The 27,327-nt window shown below is 44.4% G+C and overlaps 2 protein-coding genes across 4 annotated transcripts in view; both read right to left on the reverse strand.

Annotated features, from left to right (window-relative positions):
• Positions 1-21,911, reverse strand: part of DBF4B (DBF4B-CDC7 kinase regulatory subunit) — a 30,184-nt gene extending 8,273 nt beyond the window's left edge. Inside the window, exons 1-8 of the mRNA XM_061176918.1 lie at positions 21,869-21,911; positions 21,716-21,778; positions 9,540-9,682; positions 6,201-6,386; positions 5,528-5,578; positions 4,655-4,742; positions 3,403-3,476; positions 1,368-1,401 (exon numbers count right to left, since the gene is read on the reverse strand). Of these exons, the coding sequence (XP_061032901.1) occupies positions 1,368-1,401; positions 3,403-3,476; positions 4,655-4,742; positions 5,528-5,578; positions 6,201-6,386; positions 9,540-9,682; positions 21,716-21,778; positions 21,869-21,911 (682 nt within the window). The remainder of the gene's footprint in view (positions 1-1,367; positions 1,402-3,402; positions 3,477-4,654; positions 4,743-5,527; positions 5,579-6,200; positions 6,387-9,539; positions 9,683-21,715; positions 21,779-21,868) is intronic.
• A 3,818-nt stretch (positions 21,912-25,729) lies between these two features.
• Positions 25,730-26,580, reverse strand: LOC133079971 (protein tyrosine phosphatase type IVA 1-like). 3 transcript variants are annotated; one of them, XM_061175740.1, is made up of 3 exons: positions 26,461-26,580; positions 25,916-26,146; positions 25,730-25,858 (listed from the first exon to the last, which is right to left on the reverse strand). In XM_061175740.1, exons 1-3 carry the CDS (start codon positions 26,578-26,580, stop codon positions 25,730-25,732), a joined length of 480 nt encoding a protein of 159 aa, XP_061031723.1. The 3 variants fall into 3 exon arrangements, with proteins under 3 accessions (XP_061031723.1, XP_061031722.1, XP_061031724.1); XM_061175739.1 differs by having other exon boundaries at positions 25,730-26,146; XM_061175741.1 differs by having other exon boundaries at positions 25,730-26,053; positions 26,476-26,571.
• Positions 26,581-27,327: the final 747 nt, after the last annotated feature.

A 27,327-nucleotide genomic window follows, 5' to 3' on the forward strand; every position in this document is an offset into this window, starting at 1 on the left:
GGAACACTCGCCGCCCCGAGGTGCGCCTTTCCATTTGCAGAGCGAGGCACCCACTCCCAATTCCTCCAGCCTCTACCCTGGGAGAGAGGCAGCAACTCTTGGGGGGAGAGGCTGCAGGGTGCCTGGGGTCCTAGGTGTGCCCGCCCTCAGCCTCCTGCGTGTGGGTGCTGGAGGCTGTCAACCTCGACCGTCAGAAACTTGGCTGCGTGGGAGAAACCTAGCCCCTGTTGGTTTCTGCTAAAAGCCTCAGCTCCTTCCCAGACCTTTACTCCTGGTGTCTCAGAATCCCAAGGGGCCTGAGAACAGCTCCTAGACAGAATTCTCCATGAGGATCCTGGGTGTTTTGAGGGGAGGAGCAGTGAGGAAGGGAGCTAAAGAGTGTTTCGAGGTCTTGGCAGAAGGACAGTAAAAAAATATCAAAAGTGAAATCTGGTTCCTGAAAAAACAGGGCAAAGGGGTGCTGAGAAGACAAATTTGGAGTCAATTAATCAAGAGATTCATCCCCTACTAGCTGGCTATCTGCACAGTTTACAGACTCTCTTAGGCATTACAAACCACTTCCACGCTCCCACAATGACCAGAAGTCCTGTCAAAGGGGCAGCCAAGGCACTGGAAGCCTGGGCAGAACTAGCAGCCACCAAATCCCATAAGAGGCTGCCCCCTCTCAGCTCCCAGACCCGCTCCAGGCCGCCAGTGCCCGAACAGAAGCAGCCTTTCTCCTTGCGCAGCAGCAGCTCCCATTAATTACTTTTTGGGGCGACTTCTCATCTTTCTAATTAACTGAGACAGTGATTAAAATCAATTCCCCTACAGATTTCCTTGAATTTCAAACGTGAGAGGTGCCAAGTGACTTTTCTTAGCTCCTGTTTGTGCACGAATAAATGCCACTTAAAGAGCATCTTTGGGAGAAACATCCAGGGGGAGAAGCTCTCCTGCTGTCCAAGAGGAGCCGGGAGCCGGGCCTATCAATCTGCCTGTTTGTCAATTTCAGAGAGTCTGGCATTTCTGAAAGTGGTAGGCAGCTGTCAAAGTGCCCACCCCAAACTGCTCCTGAATCAGAAGAAAAAGGATGCTGAACTTCGATCAATGACCAGGAACAGCCAGAGGATGCAGGAGCCAGAGCGACCGCATGAGGTCTTGGCTCTAAAGAGAAGGCCCGGCCCAGCAGCCCGGGACTTGCTCGTGGAGGCCTCTCTCCCACCACTCTCCTCTCCGAAGCTCAGGCCCTGGAAACACGATGGGGCAATACAACCTGGACTTGCTTCCTGCCGCAGAAAAGTGAGCAGATGCTGCCACAGAGGGAGTCGCGGGGAAGCATTTAGGGAGGGAGGGATGGCAATTAAATGAGGAAGAGCTATCACACTGACCTTGCCGTGTTCTTGACTCTGCTGGACATGTTCCCTAAATGGAAAGGGAAAATAGGTTAAGGATGTGAGGGAGCCGGGGCGGGGGCGGGGGGGTGTCGAGGAACTGGGCCCAGGGAGCCGAGTTGCCACCAGTCTGCCCCACTTAGCTTCCTGCTGACGGCTGGACCGTGAGCTGGAGCAGACCTGAGCACCACGGCTCCCTCCACCTCCCCAGGGACTTGAAGCGTGGTGAACTCTGTGCGTGAATCTCAACGGCAGCTGACTTTGTGCAGGGAATGCAGGGCAGAGCAAAGAGCAAGGGCTAGGGGGCCGATGTGCGGAGTTCCCACTAAACTCTTTGGATGTGGCACAGATGAAATTCCAGCAGGTAACAGACTTGACGCAGAGTAGGTGCTTGCTAACGGCAGCCTGTATTTTCTAGGCACGGCTGCCATTTCAGGGCAGCTGATAGGAAAAGGGTGAAGACAACGCCTTTTGCTTACGGTGCCCTATCTTGCATACCCTGACTGTGTTTGTCAAAACCAAGTTTTAGGGGACTTCCGTGGTGGCGCAGTGGTTAGGAATCCGCCTGCCGATGCAGGGGACACAGGTTTGAGCCCTGGTCCGGGAAGATCCCACATGCTGAGGAGCAGCTAAGCCCGTGCACCACAACCACTGAGCTTGCGCTCTAGAGCCCGCAAGCCACAACTACTGAGCCCACGTGCCACAACTACTGAAGCCCGTGTGCCTCGAGCCCGCGCTCCACAACAAGAGAAGCCACTGCGATGAGAAGCCTGTGCGCCACCACGAAGAGTAGCCCCCGTTTGCTGCAACTAGAGAAAGCCCGCATGCAGCAACGAAGACCCACGCAGCCAAAAATAAATAAATAAAATAAATTTAAAAAAAAAAACAACAAAAAACCAACTTTTAGGCCAAGGTCAAACAAAGCTAATATTAAAAACCAAATGGAACAAATTTTTAAAAATCAGTTAAAGAGTTGGGAGGGTGTGGATAGGATGAGAGATCCAACGGCTCCATGATTGTCTGTGCCTCTGGGCCCGAGGAGGTTCCAGATTCTCCTCCAGGCCACACCGCCAGGGCAAACGCAGCCCGAAGAAGCCTTCCACCTGCCCTCACCTATTAGCAGATTGCACCCAGAACTTGCTCCGAAAGGGTCCCAAGTGACTACAAAAGAGATTATTAAGCAAACAAAGCAAAGTAAAAATACTGTGTATTCGCGTAAAAGGGGGGAATTTTGACGTATCTGCTTGTAGATGCTTGGAATCCTGGAAGGACACTTGAAAAACTGTTCACATTGTTGACCTCAGGGAGGGAGCTCGGTGGCTGGGAAGCAGGAGTTGGAGGGGAACGAGACTTTCATTGTATACTTTTCCCAAATGCGAGCAATGTAAATCTATTTAGCAGTAGCAGCAAAACCCTAAAGATGCCCAAACCAGAGGGGGTGGGGCGAGGGGTGTCGAGCACGCCATCTGGTTTGGATGTGGTTCTGCTCCTGGGTATCAGGCCCTGGATGGACCTGTAGGGCTTAATTTTTCCTCGGATTCAGGCTGGGTGAATACCCTGTGGCTTTAAATCAGCCCGGCTCTCTTGATGTGGTACACATCAATTTCTAACTCCAGCAAAGGAAGGAAAAGCCAAACAAGAATTTGGAACATGGCAGCTATTTCCAACACCATCACCCCGCTGCCACCACCCATGCAATCTGTAGGCTCATTCCCGGGCCAAGAGCCATCCCCAGAAGGGCAGCCTGGCCAGCAGGCCATGAGTGTTTATGTTTTATCCAGGCCAGGACTACCCGCAGGCAGTCCACAGCCCAGGCCGCAATGAACGCCTCAGTGTAGCATGGGGGATGTGCAGGTAGCACAGGGAGGAGAGAAGACAGGGCAACGCAGGGCTGTGAGCACCAGGGACGAGCTGACCGAGAGGCCGAGCTCCTCTCAGTCAAGGCCAGAAGGAGGTGGCTGGAGTGGGTCATGGATTTACCAGCGTTGTCACAGACTTTACTGTTGCCCTTCAGTTCAGGGGAATGACCTACCTCTGGCTTCTTTGGCCCTTGTTTCTTCACACATGGCACATCAAGATACAGCTGCTGCACATGCATCATCATTTCTGTGGAGGAAACAGAGGGCTGCGGCCAAAGCCTTCCTCTCCTCGTTTCCCCAGCACAGCCCCATCTTGGGGCTGGGGGACTAAACTTCTCACCCGGCCTGGCTCACTGGATCACACCAGCCTTGCCTGCCACCTTCTGGCTACATGTCATCTCTGCACCTGCTGATAATAAAAGAGGGCTGGGTCCTCTATCCCTGGAAAAATACCTAAGCTGGCTTCATGCTCCTCTGGAGCACTGAATACAAGTCTTGAACAGGAGGTGCCTTATGACCCATAAAGGGCTTTAAGGTACTACTGAAGAGCGGCTTCTGTGGGGGAGACCAAGCCATGGCAGTTACTCAGATGCACCCTTAGGTGGCAGACCCAGCAGGGGCTACACATGCTGCAGCTTCTCTAACACAGGGAAGGCAGGAAATTAGATCAAGTCAGAAATGGCTGGTTTTCCAGTGACGATGGAACCTCCCAGCATCCCAGACCACGACCTTCCCCCGCACAGTTCCCTACCACCCGCACCCCCCCCACCGACCACAGATCTAGGGCTGGATCTGGACCATCCCCCTTCAACGGGTCAGAGAAAAAACCCCAGACTCAAAGTGGAGCTGGGTGTGAGGGCCCGCCACTGCCAGCCGATTCAAGACAGCCATTCTCATGTAAATTTATTATAACCTGCAAACAGGTGGTTATAGTGTGAGGCAACCCTAGAGGAAAGAAAGAACATGAAATTTAGTGGAGCCAATATAGGTGGGAATGTGAGCCACACTATTCATTCCTGGTGAGACTATGGATAATTTACTTAATCCATTCTCTGAGGCTCAATTTCCTCATCTGTACAATGGGCAGAAGACTGCGGTGAGGATTAAATAAGGCGATTCCTAGCACAGCGTAATACCTGATAAGGGGTCATGGATATTAGGATTTGTTTCTTATTTGTAAAACAGGATCGTCACACCAGCTGAGGAGAGCTGTCGCGTGGGTTAAACAAAGCAGCATCTCCCAGCACCTGCGCTCTGCTATTGCTAGTGCTGCTCTCCACGCCCCCCCACCTTAGCAGAGCAACACGGTAAGTAAGTGAGTACATCTGGCTTCAACTAGTACACGACTCTGGTCTCTATCACAGCCGAGGTTCCCAGACAAAGCCGGCAACCCTCCCCCCCGCAGGCCCCGGGCAGGAAGGGTACCATCCACGTGGAGAATCCGCACCCCCCAGGAGCGGGCGTTGCTCAGGAGGCCGCTGCCGCGCCCGCCACCGCCTCCGCCGCTGCTGCCCTGGAAAGACAAGCCAAGTCAGGCAGGAGCATGAGACCCCCCAAGGCCTGACCACCAGGGGACAGGCTGGCCTGGCTTCTGGGAGCTCCAGGTCATCCATGTGTGGGGTTGTTGGGTGAGGGCGGACAGCGGCGAGAGCACAGAGCCTGGACAGTTGACCCCAACCCCCAGGAAGACCCTGTCCTCCGCACGGGCTGGCCACATCGGGAGGGCACGGACTGCTGATCTGCCTATAGGCTCTGCTCCGGCCACCTTGGGACCAGAAGGACACAATAAACACTGGTGACAGTCACCATCATCGAGCAGGAAACTACGCTGGCTGTCCGAGTCCGGCGACACCACCCTCCCGCGTCACAGCCACAGCCAAGGCACCCATTGATGGCACCTGAACGACTCCTTTGCAAGATCACCTTAACTCCTCCTCCTGCCACTTAACTGTAATGGCCCTGGATTCTCACAAAAAGGATAAACAGCTACTTGTGAAAGCCGTACAAAGTCTGACACTCCCCACAGCATTTCTCCCAAGTTCTCTTGGGAGGTCCTGGAGTTGGAAAGATCATGGAGTCAAATCCTGGCTCTACCACCTCCACCCTTGGTGACTCTGGGCAGATCATTTAACTTCTCTGAGCCCCACTTCCTCGTCTGTAAGGAGGAAATCTCGACAATTCTACACGTCTGCCCGGGTGTGCCTTTTGTGTTAGTGCTTCAGAAGAACCTCCGGAGGCAAGGCTAACTCCGTCCCTGTGCCAGAGACACCGGCCTCCAGCCCGTCCCCCTCAGCTCACCTGGTTTCTGATGGCCTTCTGCAGGAGCTCCTTCCCTCTGCTCAGAGGCACCTGGCGGAAGAGAGGAGCAATGGGGGCAGCTGTGGAGACCACCTGTGCACAAACAGATGTTTCCACGGGGGCTGGCAAGGACGTCTGGGAGTCACGTCCCTCGGAAAGCTGGGAGCAGTGACAGCTGACGAGTGGCAGAAGTGAGAGCCCGGAGACCCTTTCAGATGTAAAGGTAAAGCTACACTCAAGTTCAGGTCACCCACAGGGAGCTGCAGCCCAGGCAGCTTGGAGCCTGGTGAAGGGCATTCTGAATTCACCCAAGATCAAGCGTTACAAATGTTCTGAGACCTCTCTTGAAGAGCCCGCACTCCCCAGCAGACAAGCTTTGGCCAATCCAACAAGCCCTCTCTGGTTTACAGAGGACTCTCCTACTGTTTCTGACCCTCAGACTCTGAAGTCCCAGAAAAAGTGAACAGTTATCACAGAAGGGAGGGCGTGGGAATAGCATGTCGCTGAGGTGTGTGGATCCAGAGCTATGATAAGATAGTTTCAGCCCCTGAATTCAAATGTGAGATTAAAATAAACCAGATGAAACTAAAACCAGAAGCTGCCGAAGCGGGCTCACCGAGGCCTACTTCCTTCGTTTATCGGACACACACTTCCTGCCCCACGAGGTTCTTACCGAGTCCACAGCTTTCTGTGCGGGCCTGGCACGGCTGCCTTTTGGGTTGGCTATGGACAGTGTTTCCACTGTGACCTCGCTGGGGCTGGGGGAGCCTCTGTGCCTTGTCCCACTGCTCTCGGTCTTCGCCTCCCTGCGGCTGGACACGATGTAACTTACTTCTTTGCTCAGAAAACCCTCAATTACCTGAAACCAGATCACAGAGGTGGCTAAAACCCAAAAGGCAGAAGTAGAATCATCAATATCAAGAGGTAGGGGAAGGAAATCTTGGCCGCCAGAAGTTCTAGAATCAATGTCTTTAAATAGACCAAATGCAGTTCAGTGCCAGGTCCCCAAGAAGACATCATCCTGAAATACAACAGGGTTTATATATATACATAACACAGGTTCTTGTCTCCAGAACTGCAGCTCCTCCTGACCCAGCAGCAGAAGCCCGGAGGCTCTGAGTATTTGACTAGTTTGAGTTTGCATGCAGTCAGAGCACACCGAAGTGATCGGAGAAGATTAGAGCTTGGCTAAGCCATGATTTTGCTGTGAAGATACACTGGGACATCCAGACGCTGCATCGGTAATCTTGACCACCTTACCAAAAGGAGCCTGAAACAAAAATGGGTTTTGGCTATGACTCAGCTGCCTAAATATCTGCTCATCCTACCTGTGAGCCTGTCACGGCACTGAGAGGGTCTGACTCATCTTGCATCCCAAGAACCCAACACAGTGCCGGAAACACAATGACAAAACTCATGTCTGTGGGAAGAAGAAAAGATGGAAATAAGCAGTAGTGAGCTGGCAAATGCTTAATGACCAACTCTCCGGGTGAAAAAACCTGCTTTGTAGCATTTGCCAATTTCTGTGGGGTAAAATACTACTGTGGCTGATTTCAAGCTAGCCAGATGACATCAATGAATGTGGAACTGGAAAGAGATGGTAACAATTGGTTCTCGTGAGCCGGTAGCTGCCAGCTCCAGCACACCTGTGAAAGTAAGGATGGATGATCTCTCTGAAGTGTGACTGGATGAGAAACCTGACACTTAGGTTTAAGAAAAAAAAGTTTAGGTTCCTCAAAAAGCTAAACATGGATTACCACATGACCCGGCAATTCCGCTCCGAGGTATACACACAACAGAATTGAAAACAGGGACTCGAATGGATGCTTGTTCACCAATGTTCACTGCAGCATTATTCATAATAGCTAAAAAGCAGAAACAACCCGAGTGTCCATCAATGGATGAATGGATAAGCAAAATGTGGTCTATCCATACAATGGAGCACTATTCAGCCATGAGAAAGAAATGAAGCTCTGATCTATTCTACAACATGGGTGAACCTTGAAAACTTTATGCTAAAGTGTAATAAGCCAGACACAAAAGGACAAGCATCAGTGATTCCACTGATATGAGGTATCTAGAATGGGCAAATTCAGAAACATAATGTAGATCTGCATTACGGGGGCTGGGGGAGGTGAAATGGGAAGTTACTGCTTAAAGGTTACAGAGTTTCTGTTTGGGGTGAAAAAAGTTTTGGAAACAGATAGTGATGCTTATACAACAGGATGAATGTAATTAATGCCAATGAACTTAAAGGAATGAATTTATAAATGGTTAAAAAGGCATATTTTGTGTCATATACATTTTATCACAATTTTAAAAAATCTTTAAAGCTATGGCTTGAAGGAGTGTGTCTATCTTCTGTAATATGGCAAAAAGACAGATGATTTCAGGGCCACACGTTCCTCCCATCCCAACAAACCCACTCCTTTGACTTTGTTGTTCCTCCTATCAGGAGATGGAGCCTATGTGTCCACTCCCTTGAATTGGACTCCTTTTGACCAACAGAATGTGGTGAAAGTAATACGTGTGAGTTCTACAGCCTAGGCCTCAAGAGACCTTGTAGCTTCTCCCTTCATCTTCTGGGAAAGCTGCCCTAAGACCACCTTGTAAATTAGCTGGTCTAGCTCACTGTATGTACATATGATGGTGTATATACATATGATGTATGTAAGACACTTCTCATACAATATATGAGAAGTCACATAGAGGCAGCCAGCACCAACTGCCAGCTGTGTGAGTGAGGTCATCTTTGGTCCTTCCAGCCCAGCTGACCCTGCAGCTGAATGCAGCTGCAGGTGTGGGCCCTTATGAAACCAGCAGAGAAACCGCTCAGCCAGTACACAGAACAGTGAGAAACAATAAATTGTTTTAAGCCCAAGTTCTGTGGTGGTTTTTTACACAGCAAAGTCTAAATGAAAGAACAGACTGAAAGTTCGACATGTAATTTTGGGCCGGTTTGGGTGTATAATCCTCATTCTGTCCATCCCCACTGCTGAGTTTCTACATCCCTGAGTTTCCATTTGTTTGATGGCAAAGAGCCTCTGCATTCTGATCCTATTCATGCAATTTCCCCAGTTACCTGCCTCTTTTGGGCCAAGTGTTATCGTCCTATTTTCTAAACACAGAAATACCCCTGTCAACCCCTTACTAAAAGTACTGTATGATGCGCTCTAGAAAATATTGTAATGGACTCAGATACAGCAAATTCTTTTTCCCCAAAGTTGTTCACCACAGTACTATTTATAAGAGCTAAAATTTAGAAATAATCTAAATGCCCATAGGTTGACTGTTAAATAAATTAATAATCCACTCAAAAGGATATTATATACTCATTACAAAGAATGTCCACGAGGGATAAGAATGATAGGAAAGTGCTAATGCTTTAAGGTTATGGGCAAAAAGTTGGCAATCAAAAATGTATTCATGATCATAGCTACACAGAAAATAAGCATTAAATTAAAAAAAGTAGATGAGTGGTTATACAGGGTTGGGAGTGTTGAGGGAAATGGGGAGTGACTGATGATAGGTATGGGTTTTTTTTGGGGGGGGTGTGATGAAAATGTTCTAGAATTGACTGTGTAATCACACAATTTGCGCATCTCTGTGAATATACTAAGAACCATTGAACTGTATATTTTAAATGGGTGAATTGTATGGTATGTGAATTATATCTCAATAAAGCCCCAAGAGAGAGAGAAAGAAAGAGGAAGGGAAGGGAAGGGAAGGGAAAGAAGAAAAGAATCCACAAGAAAATAAATATATCACAATGATGGTTGTTACTTGAACAGTTCCATGTTCTCCAAAGCCTCTAGAATGAACAGATATTACTTTTCCAATTAGGGAACAAATTTAACTTTATTTTTAAAAAATGGTTTATACTTAAATTGCTTTGGAAAATGTAGTGATACCCCTGAAAATACCTGGAGGTCACAGATATAATCCCTCTCCAGCTCCTGGCCTACAACGCGCAAAGGCACATGGTACCACAGGAGAGAAGCAGGTTACATACCCCACCCAGCTGCTGGATGGCCCCCGTCAAAAACTGGAGGTTCTTGCCAGCGGGCAGATCCAAGTAAAAGGACTTTCCAGAAAAGGGCTGCCTCCCAGCATCTGGTGAGCTCTTCTGGCATTTTCCCAGACAACTGGAAACTCCTAGCTGAGCCCCTAGAAAACAACAACAAAGGGGAGCAAAGTGAGAAGCCTGAGGTAAGAGAGAGTCCTGCAGGTCAATCAGCCCTCGCCAACAGCCCCTGTATGGCACCTGGCCAGGCCCCGGGCACCCGTCCACCAAGGAGGACGCGAGACTCGTGTTCCTGTCCTCGGGAAGCCCAGATGCGGAGAAACCCAACCCTCATACGTGGATGGTGGGAATGTAAAATGGTGCAGCCACTTTAGAAAACAGTGTGGCAGTTTCTCAAAAGGTTAAATATAGAGTTAACACGAAACCCAGCAATTCCACTCCTAGGCATTCCCCCACGAGAAATGAAAACATACTTCCAAATAAAACTTGTGCAAGAATGTTTACAGCAGCATTATTCATTTTGGCCCCAAAATGGAAACAATTCAAATGTAAATAAAATGGTAAGCAAAATGTGGTCTATCCATACGATGGAATACTATTTGACAATACAAACGAATGAACTATGGACACAGGCTACAGCAACAGGCTACAGTTCTGAACCTCAGAAATATGCTGAGTGAGAAAAGCCTGACACAAAAGACCACATACTGTAAATTACACTTTTATGAAATGTTCAGAAAAGGAAAATATATAGAGACAGAAATTAGATTAGTGGCTGCTTAGGGCTGGGGGTGGGGATGAGGAGTGTTTGCAAACTGGCATGAAGTTCTTTTTGGGGTGATGGAAATGTTCTGCAATTAGATTGTTGTGTTAATTGCACAACTCTGTAAATTACCTAAAAAGCATTGCAAGTGTACATTTACAAAAAATGAATTTTACAGTATGTAAATTATAACTCAATAAAGCTAAAAAAACCCCACCTCAATGAACATACCTTTGAGAATTGTGCATTTCATTGTATACACATTTTACATTAAAAGGAAAAAAACTACAAACAAATATGGAATTCTGGTCAATGAAATGCATGCTGAATTATTATAATGTCTACAAATTACTTGAAGTGCATCAAAAATAAGATGGATAGATATGTGATAGAACAAATGTATTAAAATGTCAATGATAGGGAATTCCCAGTGGTTAGGACTCAGTGCTTTCACTGCCAGGGCCCAGGTTCATTCCCTGGTCAGGGAACTAAGATCCCAAAACCCGCATGGTGCGGCCAAAATAACAACAAAACAAAACAAACAAAAACCCAAAACACACACACACACACACAACAAATGTCAATGATAAAATCTAAGTTGTGTGTCTGTGCTCACTGTTACTTTCGACTTTGTTGCAGGTTTGAAAACTTCCACAACAAAATGTTAACATTTGAAGAGATAAAAAGGATTCAAGAGAAAGTGGCAAATACTGAAGATAAGCACAGAAGTTCTAATATACAGATAATCAGAGTCTCTGAAGACAAAAACTAAAACAAACAAACAAAAACACCCAGAACACTAAAAACTTTCCTGAAATAAAAATACATATTTGAAACTAACATATTGAAAGAGCATGACACATACTTATAAAATTGACCCAGAATAGCTGATATCAAGATATAGTTAGTAAAACTGCTAGACTTTAAATGAGGGGTTTGGACCTGATTTTATTTTTTTTTAATATTTATTTATTTGGCTGCGCTGGGTCTTAGTTGCGGCACGCGGGATCTTCGCTGCCGTGTGTGGGATCTTTTAGTTGAGGCATGTGGGATCTAGTTCCCTGGCCAGGGATCGAACCCGAGCCCGCTGCATTGGGAGCGCAGAGTCTTAGCTACTGGACCACCAGGGAAGTTCCATGGACCTGGTATTTTTTAAAATCTTCTAAAACTCTTCGATTCCATGAATTCCTGCATTTTTCCTATCTACCACCCAGTCAGACTTTTGATTGGACCTCCTCAGTTAAACCCTGCTTGCCCTGATGAGATACTGTTATTCTTTCTCTGAGTTCCATATTACTTATTGTCTGTCCTCTTAGTATTTTCAGCTTCATATTCTTGTTTACTCACTCCTTCAGGTCCACCTCTGACCTCCCCAGTAGACTGGGAACCATTTTGGGAAAAGACCTCTGACTTACACATCATTATCATTCCCATAATGCTTAAACCAGATCCTGCTCTCCCATCCTCAGCTGGCACTTGACCCTCAAGCACTTACCTTCTGGTCCCATAAACCTCCCTTTTCCTGAAAGTCCTAGGTATATAGAGACAGAAAATACTGGAAAGTCAGCTTGGCATTTTACAGAAAAGGCCTTTGTTCTGAGTCCTGCCTCACCCTCTTACTAGCTGTGTAACCCTGGGTAAGTCACAATAATCTCACTTAGTGTCTATGAAACCCTATTTCCTCACTTCTGAACTAGTGATAATGATAAATACCCACCCTCACTGAGGAGCTATTCAAATACTTAACAGGCACCAACCATTCAGAATGGAGACTGGCCAGAAACATCTGATACAGCCATACCAGGAGCATGCGCTGAATGTCAGCCAGGGGAATTATTATAACTGTAGCCATTTTGGTTCCCTCCCCAAGGCCACCTTCTCCAGAAGGCTTTCTTTTTCTTTGCTTTTTTTTAAAAAAAATTAATTAATTAATTTATTTATGGCTGCATTGGGTCTTTGTTGCTGCGCGGGGGCTCTCTAGTTGTGGCGAGCGGGGCTACTCTTCGCTGCGGTGCGTGGGCTTCTCACTGTGGTGGCTTCTCTTTTTGCGAAGCATGGGCTCTAGGCATGCAGGCTTCAGTAGTTGTGGTTCTCGGGCTCTAGAGTGCAGGCTCAGTAGTTGTGGCGCACGGGCTTAGTTGCTCCACGGCATGTGGGATCTTCCCGGACCAGGGCTCGAACCTGTGTCCCCTGCACTGGCAGGCAGATTCTTAACCATTGTGCCACCAGGGAAGTCCTTCTTTTTCTTTTTATTGAGGTATAACTGACATACAACATTATATTAGTTCCAGGTGATACAACATAAGGATTCAATATTTGTATAGAAGGCTTTCTCAGAATAAGCCCTTTTGACTTTCACACGAGGCCTGTGACATTCTCCACAGGACCTAATCCTAGGAAAGCCACTGAAGAGGGAATTAGATGGATGCCAGAGTCAGAAACAGGGGGCTGGGTGAACAGCAAGCCTGGAGCGGAATGCCAGGACTCGCAGGAGGGTGAGACTGGAGAATGCCTTCTAGTTGTGCTCAGTGGGTCACTGCCAGTGCCAGATAAGCAGCCCAGCACCAACCAGAGACAGTAGGGTAACATCAGGGCAGTGGTGGAGCCTACCTTGGGGTGAATATGCTTGTGTGTGTGTGAGAAAGGGAAACAGTTAACAAGAGGTCAAGCTGGCACGAATGAGCCTCCCTCCCTTGCCCCATCCATTTGGTTAGTTTGGTAATTACAACTCAAGGAAACAGTTCTTGCAAATGAGTAGTACAAAGCAATGTGTGTATACTGGGGGGCTCAGAATGCTGCTGCAAATGGGGGGGTGACTGAGCCCACACTGGAACCAGGGGCTCCCCACCTTGGGGTGGTTTTCCTCTTCTATCCAACCCCCAACCCCTAAACTCAAAGGAGGGGCATAACATGGGAACCTAAGCTTTTGCATCTTCTTCCAGGAGCACATTACCAATCAGAGTGGCTAACAGTCTCAAGAGAACAGTAGCTTCTAAGAAAATATGAGGCAACTGAAGAAAGCAAGTACTATAAAAGATGCTTTCTCTGGTATAGGTTGTCTTTCTCTTGTAAGTAATGGACCAGACAGAAAAAAGAATTTTAAAGCATAATAAATATCCTCAAGAAGGCAAGGAGCATACTAGAAACATAAAATAGGAACAGCAGGTAAAGAAAAGAATTAATTGGAGATAATGGACGTAAAAAATACAATAGTTAAAAAAACCCTCAAATATTAAAAAAAAAAATCCAATTTAAAAATGGGCAATGAATAGACATTTCTCCAAAGATATACAAATGGCCAATAAGCATATGAAAAGATGCACAAGGTCATTAGCCATTAGGAAAATGCAAACTGAAACCACAAAGAGATACCACTTTATACCCACTAGGATGGCTTTAACAAAAAAAGACAGATAATAACAAGTGTCGGTGAGAACGCAGAGAAATTGGAACCCTCATTCTTTGCTGGTGGGAATGTAAAATGGTGCAGCCAATTGGAAAAGTCTGTCAGTTCTTCAAAAGGTTACACAGAGAGTTACCATATGACCCAGAAATATGACTCTTAGGTGTACACTCAAGGAAAAAAATATATGTCCACATGATAACCTGGAAACAAATGTTTACAGCAGTATTATTCATAATAGCCAGAAAGTGGAAACTCATGTCCATCAACTGTTGAATGGATAAAATGTGGTAATCCACACAACAGAATAATAATCAACAATAAAAAGGAATGTTGTATGTCAACTGTACCTCAATAAAAAGTTTTTTAATTAAAAAAAAGGGAATGATGCACTGATTCATGCTACTACACGGATGAACTGTGAAAACATCATGCTAAGTGAAAGGAATGAATCACAAGAGCTACATATTGTTAGGACTCCAATTATATGAAATGTTCAGAATAGGCAAATCTATAGTTAGAAAGTAGATCAGTGGCTGTCTACAGCTCGGGGCTTAGGAGAAAATTGAGAGTGACTGTCAATAGGTGTGGGGTTCTCCTTTGGGGTGATGAAAGTTCTAAAACTGATTATAGTGATGGTTGCACAACTCTGTGAATATACAATACTAAAAGTCACTGAACTGTACACTTTACAAGGATAAACTGTATGGTGTGTGAATTATATCTCAATAAAACTGTTGTTAAATCTTTTTTTAAAGCAACAAGGATATACTGTATAGCACAGGGAATTATAGCCATTATTGTACAATAACTTTTTTTTTTTTTTTTTGGCTGCGCTGTGTGGCTTGCAGGATCTCAGTTCCCCAACCAGGCAGGGATTGAACCTGGGTCACGGCAGTGAAAGCCTGGAATCCTAACCACTAGGCCACCAGGGAACTCCCTGTAATAACTTTTTAAAAAAAATTTATTTATTTATTTATTATTTATTTTTGGTTGCATTGGGTCTTTGTTGCTGTGCGTGGGCTTTCTCTAGTTGCAGCGAGCAGCGGCTGCTCTTCGTTGCTGTGTGCAGCCTTCTCATTGCAGTGGCTTCTCTTGTTGTGGAGAACAGGCTCTAGGTGTGTGGGCTTCAGTAGTTGTGGCACATGGGCTCAGCAGTTGTGGCTCGCGGGCCCTAGAGTGCAGGCTCAGTAGTTGTGGCGCACGGGCTTAGTTGCTCCGCGGCATGTGGGATCTTCCCGGACAAGGGCTCGAACCTGTGTCCCCTGCACTGGCAGGCAGGTTCTTAACCACTGTGCCACCAAGGAAGCCCCCCTGTAATAACTTTTAATGAAGTATAATCTGTAAAAATACTGAATCACTATGCTGTACACTTGAAACTAATATAATATTGTAAATCAGCTATACTTCAATAAAAAAACTTTTCTTTTTTTTTTTTTTTAAATTTTTGGCCACGCTGCGCGGCTTGCGGGATCTTAGTTCTCTGACCAGAGATCAAACCCGGGCTCACTGGCCCCCAGCTCCAGTCCTAACCACTGGACCGCCAGGGAATTCCCAGAAACAATTTTTAAACTTCAATATTTCCGTATCTCGAAGTGTCTTCCCATAAGATAAATTATTAATTACAAAAGGTAAAAGAGTGACTTTATATTGGAGAAATCCAGCAGACACCACTTTAATCAAGGGCTCAAAGTTAATGTGACCAGTGATGAGCCTTATCTTCATCACGTGCCACCTGACACCATACACTAAGAAGGGCACAACATCACTTCTGTGTCAACCTGAATTTGATCGTGGGGACAAAGCAAGCAAACTCAAATTGAGGGACAGTCTGTCCCTCAAAAGTATCAAGGGCATGAACAACAAAGAAAGAATGAGAACCTACTCCCAAACAGGAGGAGAGGAGGCTCAGGAGATATGACAACTAAAAGCAACAAGTGATTCTGGGTTGGATCTTAAGCCAGAAAATGGACATTGGGGACGACTGGTAATCTGAGTAAGATCTGTAGATTAGTTAATATTTTACATTAGTTTCCTCATTTGCTATCTGTACTATGGTTACATAAGATGTTACTATTTGGGAGAAGCTGGGTAAAGAGTATACAAGAGCCCCTTCACTATTTTTGAAAAGTTTCTGTAAGTCTGAAATTATTTCAAAATGAAGAATGAAAAGAAAAATAAAACCTCAACAGATAAATTGAATATCATAACATAGTGTAAGCTGGTATATCAGGTTGAAATCAGAAGGTATCAGGAAGAGATAAAGAACTGGACATCAGGGAAATGAAGAAACGCAAAGGATAGGGAAAGAAGTGTTAAGAACATCAGAGGAGTTGCAAAGGGGAAAAAAAAATAATGGGGTGAAGAAAATATTTGAAGAAATAATGGTCCAGGCTTCTGAATAAATGTGGAGAACTTTTGTTCTCTCCCCAAATCCCACTAAAATGACAAGAGAAGGAGTAAAAGTGAACAAAGACACTGGCAAGAATATGATACCAGGTAAGAGATGCCATAAAATTTTGGAAGCTGGAAGCAGATGGATGAGTGAAAAACAGACAGGAGACAAGGGAAAGCCGAATCTGAAGCCAAGAAGAAGCAATCTGGAGTTCAAAAGGCCCCAAAACTGGAGGGAGCAGATGTAGGAGAATGCCAGAGTAAAATGGGGCTGAAAAAGATTATCTGAAAGCCTTTAAAAGGAACAGCTAGACTCCCAGAACCCTCTCCCACCCCAGCAGAAGACTAGAGCTGTGGTTCTTAACTGGGGGAGATTTTGCCCCCTCAGGGGAAATCTGGCAATGTTTGGAAACATTTTTGGTTGTCACAACTGGGAGTGGGGTGTGCTCCTGGCATCTAGTGGGTAGAAGCCAGGCATGCTGCTTAATGTCTTACAAAACACAGGACAACCCCCTACAACAAAGAATTATCTGGCTCAAAATGTCAATAGTACTGACATTGAGAAAACCTGCTGAGAACAGGGATTAAGCCCCAACGAAAATACAGAAGACTGGGGGAGAGGCAAGATAGGGGTAGGGGATTAAGAAGTACAAACTACTACGTGTAAAATAAATAAGCTACAAGGATATATTGTACAGCACAGGGAATACGGCCAATTTTTTTTTTTCTGGCTGCGCCGCACAGCATGCGGGATCCTAGTTTCCCGACCTGGGATCGAACCCGTGTCCCCTGCAGTGGAAGCACGGAGTCTTAACCACTGGACAGCCAGGGAATTCCCAGCCAATATTTTATAATAACTATAAATGGAGTATAACCTTTAAAAATTGTGAATCACTATGTTGTACACCTGAAGCTTATATAATATTGGACATCAATTATATTGCAATTTAAAAAAATTTTTTTAAAAAAGAAAAGAAAATATAGATTAAGAGAATGTCTATATACTGAACAGTGAGACACGCAGACCAATTCCCCCACTGAGCTACCAGAATGCTGACAACCACACTTACACTTGCCAGACAGAGGATCAGAGGAATTCCTCTGTAGGGAACTTACTGGTTCAAGACAAAAACATACAAATAGTTACATTTGGGGTTCCCCTTGTCATGCACTGAATATCTGTGCCTCCCTAAATTCCTATGTTGAAGCCCTAACTTCCACTATAATGATATTAGGAGGTGTAGCCTTTGGAAGGTAATTAGGTTTAGAACAGATTACAAGGTGGAGCCTCCATAATGGGACTGGTGTCCTTATAAGAAGAGGAAGAGGGACCACAGCTCACTCTCTCCGTTGAGTGCATTAAAAAAAGAGGACATATGAATACACAACAAGATGGCACCATCTGCAAGGCAGGAAGAGGGCCTTTACCAAGAACTGATTCTGCTGGCACCTTGATCTTGGATGTCCCAGCCCCCAGTACTATCAGAAATAAATGTCTGTTGTTTAAGGCACCCAGTCTATAGAATTTTGTTAAAACAGCGTGAACTAAGACATCTTCCCAACTGCCAGGTACCAGCCAGATTACCTACAACAAAGTCTGCCAGCTCAAAAGCTCCCTCTCATGAACTTCCAATTAGCATTTGATTGCCTCACTCTTAAATATGAATGTGTAATCAAAGATCACCAGACATTTAAAGAAAGCTTTGAACGAGAAATTAGGCTAACAAACAGAAAAAAGAACTTAGAGGAAATAGAGACAATGCAGGAAGCAGAAGAAAACTGAAAACAAACAAAAACAATACCATTAGTATCCTCAGAGAGGTAAAGGAATATGTACGATGCACCCATTAAACACAGAGAAGACTATAAGAAAGGAAACATGCAGAGAAGAAAAAGCTCTTAGAAATGTATAAATATGCTATGGAAATAAATTCAACATAAAGATTTAAGATTAAGTTGAAGAAAATTTCCAGAGAAGGCAAGACAAATAGATGAAAGATGGAAGACCAGCCCATGAGATCCAATATCTGAACAACACAGAGTGTCAGAAACAGAAGAGAAAGAAAATGGAGGAGATGGCTACTACAGAAATAATGCCAACAACTTCCAGAACTAAAGAATATAAGCTTCCAGATTGAAAGTTTCCACCTAGCTCCATGAAATAAAATGGGTCATGAAATTTCAGGACACTGAGGAGAAAGAGAGGATTTTGGTTTCATTTCAGGCAATACTGGAGACCAGGTTATCTAAAAGCCCTCCTAATACAAAATACCTCAAAATACCAGCTGAAATATAAATTCAAATCCCATCTAACTGATAAGTCCACTGATAAGTAAGAGGACAACAGAAGTGCCCCAAATTTTGAGAAAACTGACAACCACAGTGGTGAAAGTGAATGCTGACTGCCCTGAGGAAGTCCATGGGCTTAAAAGCAAAGGGCTTAGGATCGAAGAGCCCGATGGAGCCCTGGAGATGAGGTCTTGTGCCAGTCTAAAGTGGGGAGTGAGGATTGAGAACTCCTGCATGAATCTAGGAGAAAAGGGAAGCCAGAAAATAATTCATCCACCAGAAGAGACAAAAAGGAACACCATCTACCTTAGCCTGGGCTCCACATGAAAGGAAAGTCTTAACTGAGAATCCAAAACCACAGGCTTCCCAAGAGTCTGGAATTCAAATTCATACTAGTCACGTGGTCTAAGAACCCACTACCACCACCACCAAACAGAGAGATTAACGTAAAAAGTAATCCCAGCTAGTAACACCTTGGCCACACCTCAAATAATCAAAAGCAAAACAACTCTAGAGGTCCATAGCTCAGTCCAGAGTTCCCTGAATTTCCTCAGATAAAGCATCATCAAACATTAGCTTACACTCCAACATTAAAAAACACACAAAGAAAACAAACCATCATGGATAAGAATCAGCAGAAATTAAAGACAGCAAGATTGGATCCCCAAGAGCTTCGAACAGAATGATCAGACACAGACTATAAAATAAGTATTTAAATCATTAAATACTTTAATTTTATTAAAATAAGTATTTACAATGCTGGGGGAAAATAAATGTCAACTTTGAATTTTACATCTGATTAAATAAAGAATGAGGGTAAACTAAACACATTTTTTAAACAAAAGCCCAAACAGTTTATCATCAACCAATTATTACTAAAGGACTTCTAAAAGGTGTACTTTGGAAAGAAGGAAACTGAACCCAGAAGGAAGGACTGAAATGTCCCCAAACTGGTAAAAATATGTATAAATCTAAACAATCACTGACTGTGTAAAACAATCATAATGACGACTAATTCGGAAGTAAAAAGGAGAGACATATAATAACAACAGTATTGTTGCTATACAGCAATCATGCTAGATGGGGTAGGGGGGGTTCAGAGCACATGGGGTCTAGGCCCTTGCAGTGTTCAGGAGGAGGGTGGAAATACTGACAACATCAGACTTTGCCACAGCACAGTGAAAGCTAAAAGATGAAATGTGTCTTCAAAACTCTGAGAGAAAACTATTTCCAACCTAGAACTCTTTATGTGGCACAAAGAACTGTCATACCTACAAGGTCTCAAAAAATTTACTTGTCACATACCCTTTCTCAGGAAGCTATACTAGAAGATGTACTCGACCAAAATGAGGACGTAAACGAACAGAGAGGAAAATACGGAATTTAGAACACAGGGAACCCTACAGAGGAAAGCGGCAGAGGGAATTCCACAGAATGATGAAGGGAGATCCTAGGATGGAATCAGTGCAACAGGCCTAGTGCACAGCTGGACCAGACTGTGGTACTAAGACAAATGGTCTCAGGAGGTATGTCCCCCAGACAAAGAAGAAACGGATTCTCTGATGAGCTTGAAAGTATTGAGAGAAGGTTTATATTTTTGGCAAAGAGTTTGGACATGAATTAGTGATCCATACACAGAAAACAAAGCTTATTTCAGTTTGCTATATGGCTCAGCTAATATCATCATAATGTAAATACAAAAATGACAACAAAAATTACTACATATATATTGGGGGGATGGGAGGAGAGGAGGGAAATGTGTATGTGTTTATGTGTGGCGTAGAGGAGAGGGGGCCAGAAAAATCTCTTTATCCTCTATATTAGAAAATCAATAGATATAATTTAAAATTGAAAACAACAAAAGCAGTATGAGCATGCTATTTAGAAATAAGAAGGTAAATACTAGAAGAACCAGCTAAAAGAGCATAAATGGTTGTACCCTAGGGAGTGGGAATCAGGAGTTAAGAAAGGAGGAGCAATTCCCATTCTTATGTGTGTGTGTGTGTACGTGTGTGTGTGAGATATACCTTGGCCTCTTAAACTGTGCAAGCATAGGGACTTCCCTGGTGGTGCAGTGCTTAAGAATCCGCCTGCCAATGCAGGGGACATGGGTTCAAGCCCTGGTCCGGGAAGATCCCACAACTAAGCCCGTGTGCCACAACTACTGAGCCTGCGCTCCAGAGCCCGCGAGCCACAACTACTGACCCTGCGAGCCACAACCACTGAAGCCTGTGCACCTAGTGCCCGTGCTCCGCAACGAGAGCAGCCACTGCAATGAGAAGCCCTCGCACCACAATGAAGAGTAGCCCCCGCTCGCCGCAACTAGAGAAAGCCTGCGCGCAGCAAGAAAGACCCAATGCAGCCAAAAATAAATAATAAATAAATAAATTTAAAAAATAAAATAAACTGTGTAAGCATAAAACTGTAATTTTTGTTTTCATTTCTCATAATTTTATTTTTATGAAAACTAAAACCCTCCAAAATTCACACATGGTATGGTATAGTGAATTTTAAGAACAAATATAAAGAGAATAATCTAAAATCTTCTACAGAGAAAAGCAGGTCACAAACTAAGGAACAAGAATCAGACTGACATCAATTTTCAACAGCACCTACTTTTTGCAAGAAGAAACCACTGTCATTTTTCAATGTGTTGAAGGAAAAAAAACTTTGACTCAAGAATTTTAATACAAGGGTGAAATAAACATGTTCTCAGGCATACAAGCCTCGGAAAGTTTATCACATAAAGCCCCCTTTTGAAAACACTCTTGGAGAAAGTTCATCAGCAAAAAGAAAAATAGATCCAGAAGAAAGCAACAAGACATGGGGAAGGGAGAGTAAATAATTTAGTGAAGTGTATCACTGTTTAAAAGGCAACAAACAAATGGCATATCTGTAACAATCCAGAACTCAAACTAGATAATGCTTAAGAGGGGAGAAGGCAGTACTGAGGGAAGTGACTACATGCTAAAAATACTTATCTAATTGGGTGGGGCCGTTTAAGTTTATCGATAACTTTAAGAATTTTATGGTAAAAATAACCATGAATACGGGTTTTATAAGTTAATAATTAGCAAGTCTTCTAATCTTATTCATAATATCTGACTGAAAGCTCTTGTTTGACCTTTATCATGAATTCCTAAATGATCCATGACATCCCTCAACACATAGTCCACTCCCCCCCTCCCCCTCCGCCACACAAAGTAATTAGAAAACCCTAAGAGAGCTAACATTTCTCGGCCTTTTCTTCCCAAGAGACTCTGGGCGGGAGTAGCAACTGTGACCTCGCATCCCTAGGTTTGACCTGTTACCCACCTAGGTCCGGAGCCCGGAGCCTACTCTCAGCCATTGAACTCTCCAGTTCAAGGCAATCGTTGCCTGAAAAAGAAGGACAAAACAGCAGCTGAACCACCTTCACTAGCCTTCGACCTTCCATCATCCCCTCCTCCCGCCTCCCAAACCCCGCACAATTCCCATCGAGGGTCCCGGGAACCCCAAGACTCAACTCCATCCCAACCCACGTCCCCTCTCCACTCCCGCGCCTCCTTCTAGGCTCTTATCCCTCAGTCCCTCCGCCCCCTTTCACACTCTGCTCCCTCAACTCCCGTGGCCTCTTGGCCACCCCTTGCCTTACATTTCAATTCCCGTGCCTCCCTCCAGGCTCTTGTCCCCCCAGTCCCTCTGCCCCCTTTAGACCTCTGTCCCCTCTATTCCTGTGACCCCTTCCCGGTCCCTCTACTCTCCCCAGCTCCCGGACCTATCTGTTCCCCAATTCCTGTGCCCACTTCCCAACCCCGTACCCTTCTTTAACTCTTAGGACCCTTTTCGCCTTGCTTCTTACCCCTGCTTCCCCTTCCCGGCATCCGTACCCTTTCCCGGCTCCCTCCTCAAAGTCTCGGCTCTTTCTCGGCCTCCGTACTCCTTTAAGGCCGCCGTATCACATTCGCGGGTTCCATGAGCTCTTTCAGCCTCCCGTGCACCGGCTGTTCCTCTGTAACTATAACATCATTCTCTAGGCGCCCTGGGCCGCGGCTTCGGTTTAAATTTCCTGTCGGCTCCGCCTCTAACATTACGTAAGAGCTGCGAGACTGCCCTACGGAGGCCCTGGGAGGACAATATTAACTCAGCAAACCTTTCCCCCGCTTCCCCTTCGTTTTCCGCTCTGTTCTCTATTTCTGTCTCTTCGTGCCTCGGCTTTTCATAGGCTGGAGATATTTTGAGCCTTAATAGCCAGCAAGCTGGAGACTAGCAGTAGCATCTTAGTGATCCTTCACACTGAGCTAGTTTGAAATTCCTAGGAGTTCAAAAATAAATAACAAAATAAGCCTAACGCTTGTAGTTTACATAAAGATTTCACGTACACATTTCATCTTCACATCTTTTGTCTCCCTTTTTCCACTTATCCACCCGCCCCCCCCAAAAAAATTCTCAAAAGTGGTGTCTCCATTCCTCACTTCCCGTTTTTTCTTCAACTCACCCAATTAGAGTTTGATCCTCACCCCTCCACTTATCAACTGTGACTTGCATTTTCCCCAATCCTATCGGACTTACAGAACATTGAAACAGACTACTCCCTCCTTCTTGAAACACTTTCTTCTTTTTGCTTCCATTTCTACCCATTTTCATCTTACCTCAATGGCTCCTCCTCAACCTCCTTTGCTGGATCCAAAGCCACTTCCATTTAAAAATGTTGGCGTAGGCCAAGGCTTTAGCCCTTAACCCTCAGCCCTCTTCTCTTCCCTATTAACACTTTCTCCCAAGGAGATCTCTTCCAACTCCATGGCCTTACAATTCAGCTCTATGCTAACCCGAGTTCTGACATCTCCCCAGATCTCCAGCCATATATTCAAGTACCTACTAGACATTTCCATTTAGGTGTAAAATAGGCATCTCAGGCTTAACATGTTTAACATTTGTTCCACCCCTCCAAAAAGCCTCACCTATCCTTTTCTCAGCCTATCCCATCTCAGTAAATGTCACATCATCCACTCAGTTGTTCAAACCTAGAAGTTATCTTTCAGTACTTTCCCTTATCCCCACCCCACTCCCAGAACAAATTCTACCAATTCCATCTTGAATCAGACCACTGCCACCACTGTAGTCCAACCCACTGTTATTTCTTGCCTAAAGTACTGCAGTCAATTCCTAACATACTTCTACTCTTGAATAGCTTCCTACCTCTTCCCAGTATAATCCATTCTCCATGAGCAACCAGTGATATTCTTTAAGCACCATGGTAGAAGTTTATATACCACATATACTTGGTATCCCTTCCCATGGGGCCTCTCCCTGCAGAAGATTATACATCTCAGCTCTGAAGAATCCAGCTTGGCCATGTGACTTGCTTTGGCTATGAAAAAAGGAAAAAAGTGACACATCATTTCCAAGAATAAGTTTTAAAAGGTTTACCAAGTTCTCTCTTCCCCTATCTAGCGATGTCCAGCCAAAGGGTGCCCTGTCAACATGGGTTCTTTGGTGAAGAGTACCTGGAACATAACCATGGGCAAGCCATAATGGATGTGTAGCATGAGCAAGAAATACGGCTTCCCTGGTGGCGCAGTGGTTAAGAATCCACCTGTCAACGCTGGGGACACGGGTTCCAGCCCTGGTCCGGGAAGATCCCACATGCCGCGGAGCAATTAAGCCCGTGCGCCACAACTACTGAGCCTGCGCTCTAGAGCCGCAAGCCACAGCTACTGAGCCCACGAGCCAAAACTACTGAAGCCCGCGCTCCTAGAGCCTGTGCTCCACAACAAGAGAAGCCACCGCAATGAGAAGCCCGTGCACCACAAGGAAGGGTAGCCCCCGCTCGCCGCAACTAGAGAAAAGCCTGCACGCAGCAACGAAGACTCAATGCAGCCAAAAAAAAAAAAAAAAAGCCATTCACCTTAAAAAAAAAAAAGAAAAAAAGAAATAAACCTTTGTTGTTGTAACCTACTGAGATTTGGGCATCATTTGTTACCATATCAGAATCTAGCTCAAGATTGTCAAAGTGTGGTTCAGACCTTTCAGGTTCCATGAGGTCGAAACTTTTTACAGTGATACTAACATCATTATCCATTTTTTTTTTCAATGACGATAAATGCATTTCATCATTTACTTAAGGTTTAAGCCCTCGCACTAGATTTTTACAAGCTGGTGAACACTGACAAACTATTTCTCCCACAGAACTATAACCACATGTTCCCTGGCAGTATAAATATATGGTTGAGCTAACGTTAATACACATCACCATTTTATCAATTACATAATAAAACAAACTGTCAAGTATCCAAATATTAAGTTACACAGCTCAAAAGGCATATAAAGTATTAAATGTAAACCCACTTCTTTTTTTTTTTTTTTTGCAAGAGAGGTTGGGAATCACACTTCAAACAAAATTAAGTTGGTAAACAACTTCAGATAAGTTTGAAAAATAATTACAAGAATTTCAGAAATTTTATGATTAAGAATTGTTTTAGCTACAATAACAAAGTATTTCTACCTTTTAAAAACTATTTACTAAGTTAAAGGGCATATTCTGTATGTCCTGCACAAGACAAAGGCAACATTTTACTAGAAGTACTTAATAGCCCCCTCCCATTCTTTCATCAGGCCCTCCCTGTAAGTTGCACCCCAAAGTGCAAACATTAAAATTAACTGTAAGGCTTTTTTGTCTGAAGACATTAAAGACATGTGCTTCTGTACAATGTAGATTTTCAAAATGGAGGTCTTCTATAACAGCACAAAATGAGATGTACAGAAAGACATTAGATAATCACTGTAAGTCTTGGTTAATTAAAAAAAAAAACAAAAGGAGCAAATCTGATGTATACTGGTATGAATGTGGGAATTGTGAGCAAAGAACCTTATAGGCCCTACTTTCTATGTTTGAAATGATGGAAGGAATAAATTACACAAGGTCCAGAGTGTCCATAGTTCCTGGGATTTTAGTCCTATATGATACCAAAAATATACAAGTATTGTCCTGGGTATTTTGGCACCTAGTCTTTCTAAATTTCTTATATATTGATAAGATTCTGGCATGGAAACAGATTTAAAGACATGACTCAATACTGCATGATTTCAGGAAAGGTCAATTGGTACAAATGATAAGCACATTTTAAATGCTGGACAGCAAGAATCATTTGCTAAGTGTCCAAGTAGGTTGATCATAACCCAAACATAGAGGTTGCAATTCTGCCAGGTTTTGGCCTGGTAAAACTGCTTTTCAACACTTCTATGGAAGCTTCATCAGACTTCACCAAGCCAACGTGCTGGCTAACACGTATGACAAATTCCATCCCGTCTAGTTTCCACTTCCAAGCAATGGCATCAGGCACCCCAGTTTTACTGAAGGCAACAGTTGTTTCTATGACCACTGGAGTCTTTGAAGCACAGCCACATTTTAGGACGATACTTCTCCAAATACAAAAGTTGCTTGCTCTTCAAAGCTCCAAGCCGCTTTTGTCTTATGAACTGTACTGCATCTTCACATTTCATTCCACCTTCAATTAATGCTAGGGCAACAAGCACTGGAGCTCTCCCAAGGCCTGCAACACAATGAACGGCAATACAACAACCAGGGTCTTCAAGGAACTTAATTTTCACAAGACTTAACCAATCATCAACAATCTGGTTAGATGGTGGTGTGCCATCATCAAAAGGCCAGTCGAGAACATGGATGCCTTCTTTCTCCACGAGAGTAGTGTCATAAGTTGCTTCACATACTCTTACTATTGTGGTAACTCCATGCTTCTTAAGGTCCTCTATAAATTTTTTTTTTTTTTGATAGATTGGGGAGGATTCTTTCTTTCTTTATTTATTTATGGCTGTGTTGGGTCTTCGTTTCTGTGCTAGGGCTTTCTCCAGTTGCGGCAAGCGGGGGCCACTCTTCATTGCAGTGCGCGGGCCTCTCACTATCGCGGCCTCTCTTGTTGTGGAGCACAGGCTCCAGACGCGCAGGCTCAGTAATTGTGGCTCACGGGCCTAGTTGCTCCGCGGCATGTGGGATCTTCCCAGACCAGGGCTCGAACCCGTGTCCCCTGCATTGGCAGGCAGATTCTCAACCACTGCGCCACCAGGGAAGCCCGGTCCTCTATAAATTTGTTTAAGGTCACATTTGTTGGATTGTGTGTAATAAGAAATCTCATGTTCTTGTAAGTGACTTCCACAGGAGCTGCGTGGATCATTTGAGCCATGTTAATTTAGTTAAAAAACACTCAATAGGGTTATGAAAGAATTTTAAAAACTGAATACAGAAATGATGCAAAGAAACTGAGTATACTTCAATATACTCCACTTGAAATTCTCAGTGCTTTTGAGTATGAAGTTGGGAGTAATGGGAAATGAAATGAACCTCCTAACAAGAAGCAGCAATTCTTCAATCCAGTAATACTGAGGCAGTAGAATAAAATGCTCTGAGGATTTCAGTTCAACACTTCTGTGTCCAGGTTAACCACTTTTATGGGGGCTTCTTGGTGGAGTAGTAATGAATTTCTACAGTTCACTTGTCTGCACAGAGGTCATGCTGTGACTGGCAGTAATCTCCACTGCCCTTCTGAAATTCCATAAATGGGTGACCAAGAACACCACAGAACCTGTTTCCAGCCTGTTCTCTTGGCGTAGGTTTGGTTATCCCAAGAAAGGTCCACTCCTGTAGCTTCACTCTCAGGGCACCGAATGCTCATTACCCATTTTTGCTCTCTTTCTCTCATGAATGTTCAGTGGAGTATGCAGAGGCAAAAATGAGAATCCAACACTCTTCTGTTAAATCAGGTATTAAAGAGATTTGCAGAAATGTACAATAATGCCATTCTTCTAATTCTATTTCCATTAAAAATGCATCATTTATGTTAACACACAGAGGGCTTATTTTTATTTATTTAAATATTTATTTATTTATTTATTTTTGGCTCTGTTGGGTCTTCGTTGCTCCACGCGGGCTT

Source organism: Eubalaena glacialis, chromosome 19 (assembly GCF_028564815.1).
Source record: "Eubalaena glacialis isolate mEubGla1 chromosome 19, mEubGla1.1.hap2.+ XY, whole genome shotgun sequence".
NCBI lineage: Eukaryota > Metazoa > Chordata > Mammalia > Artiodactyla > Balaenidae > Eubalaena > Eubalaena glacialis.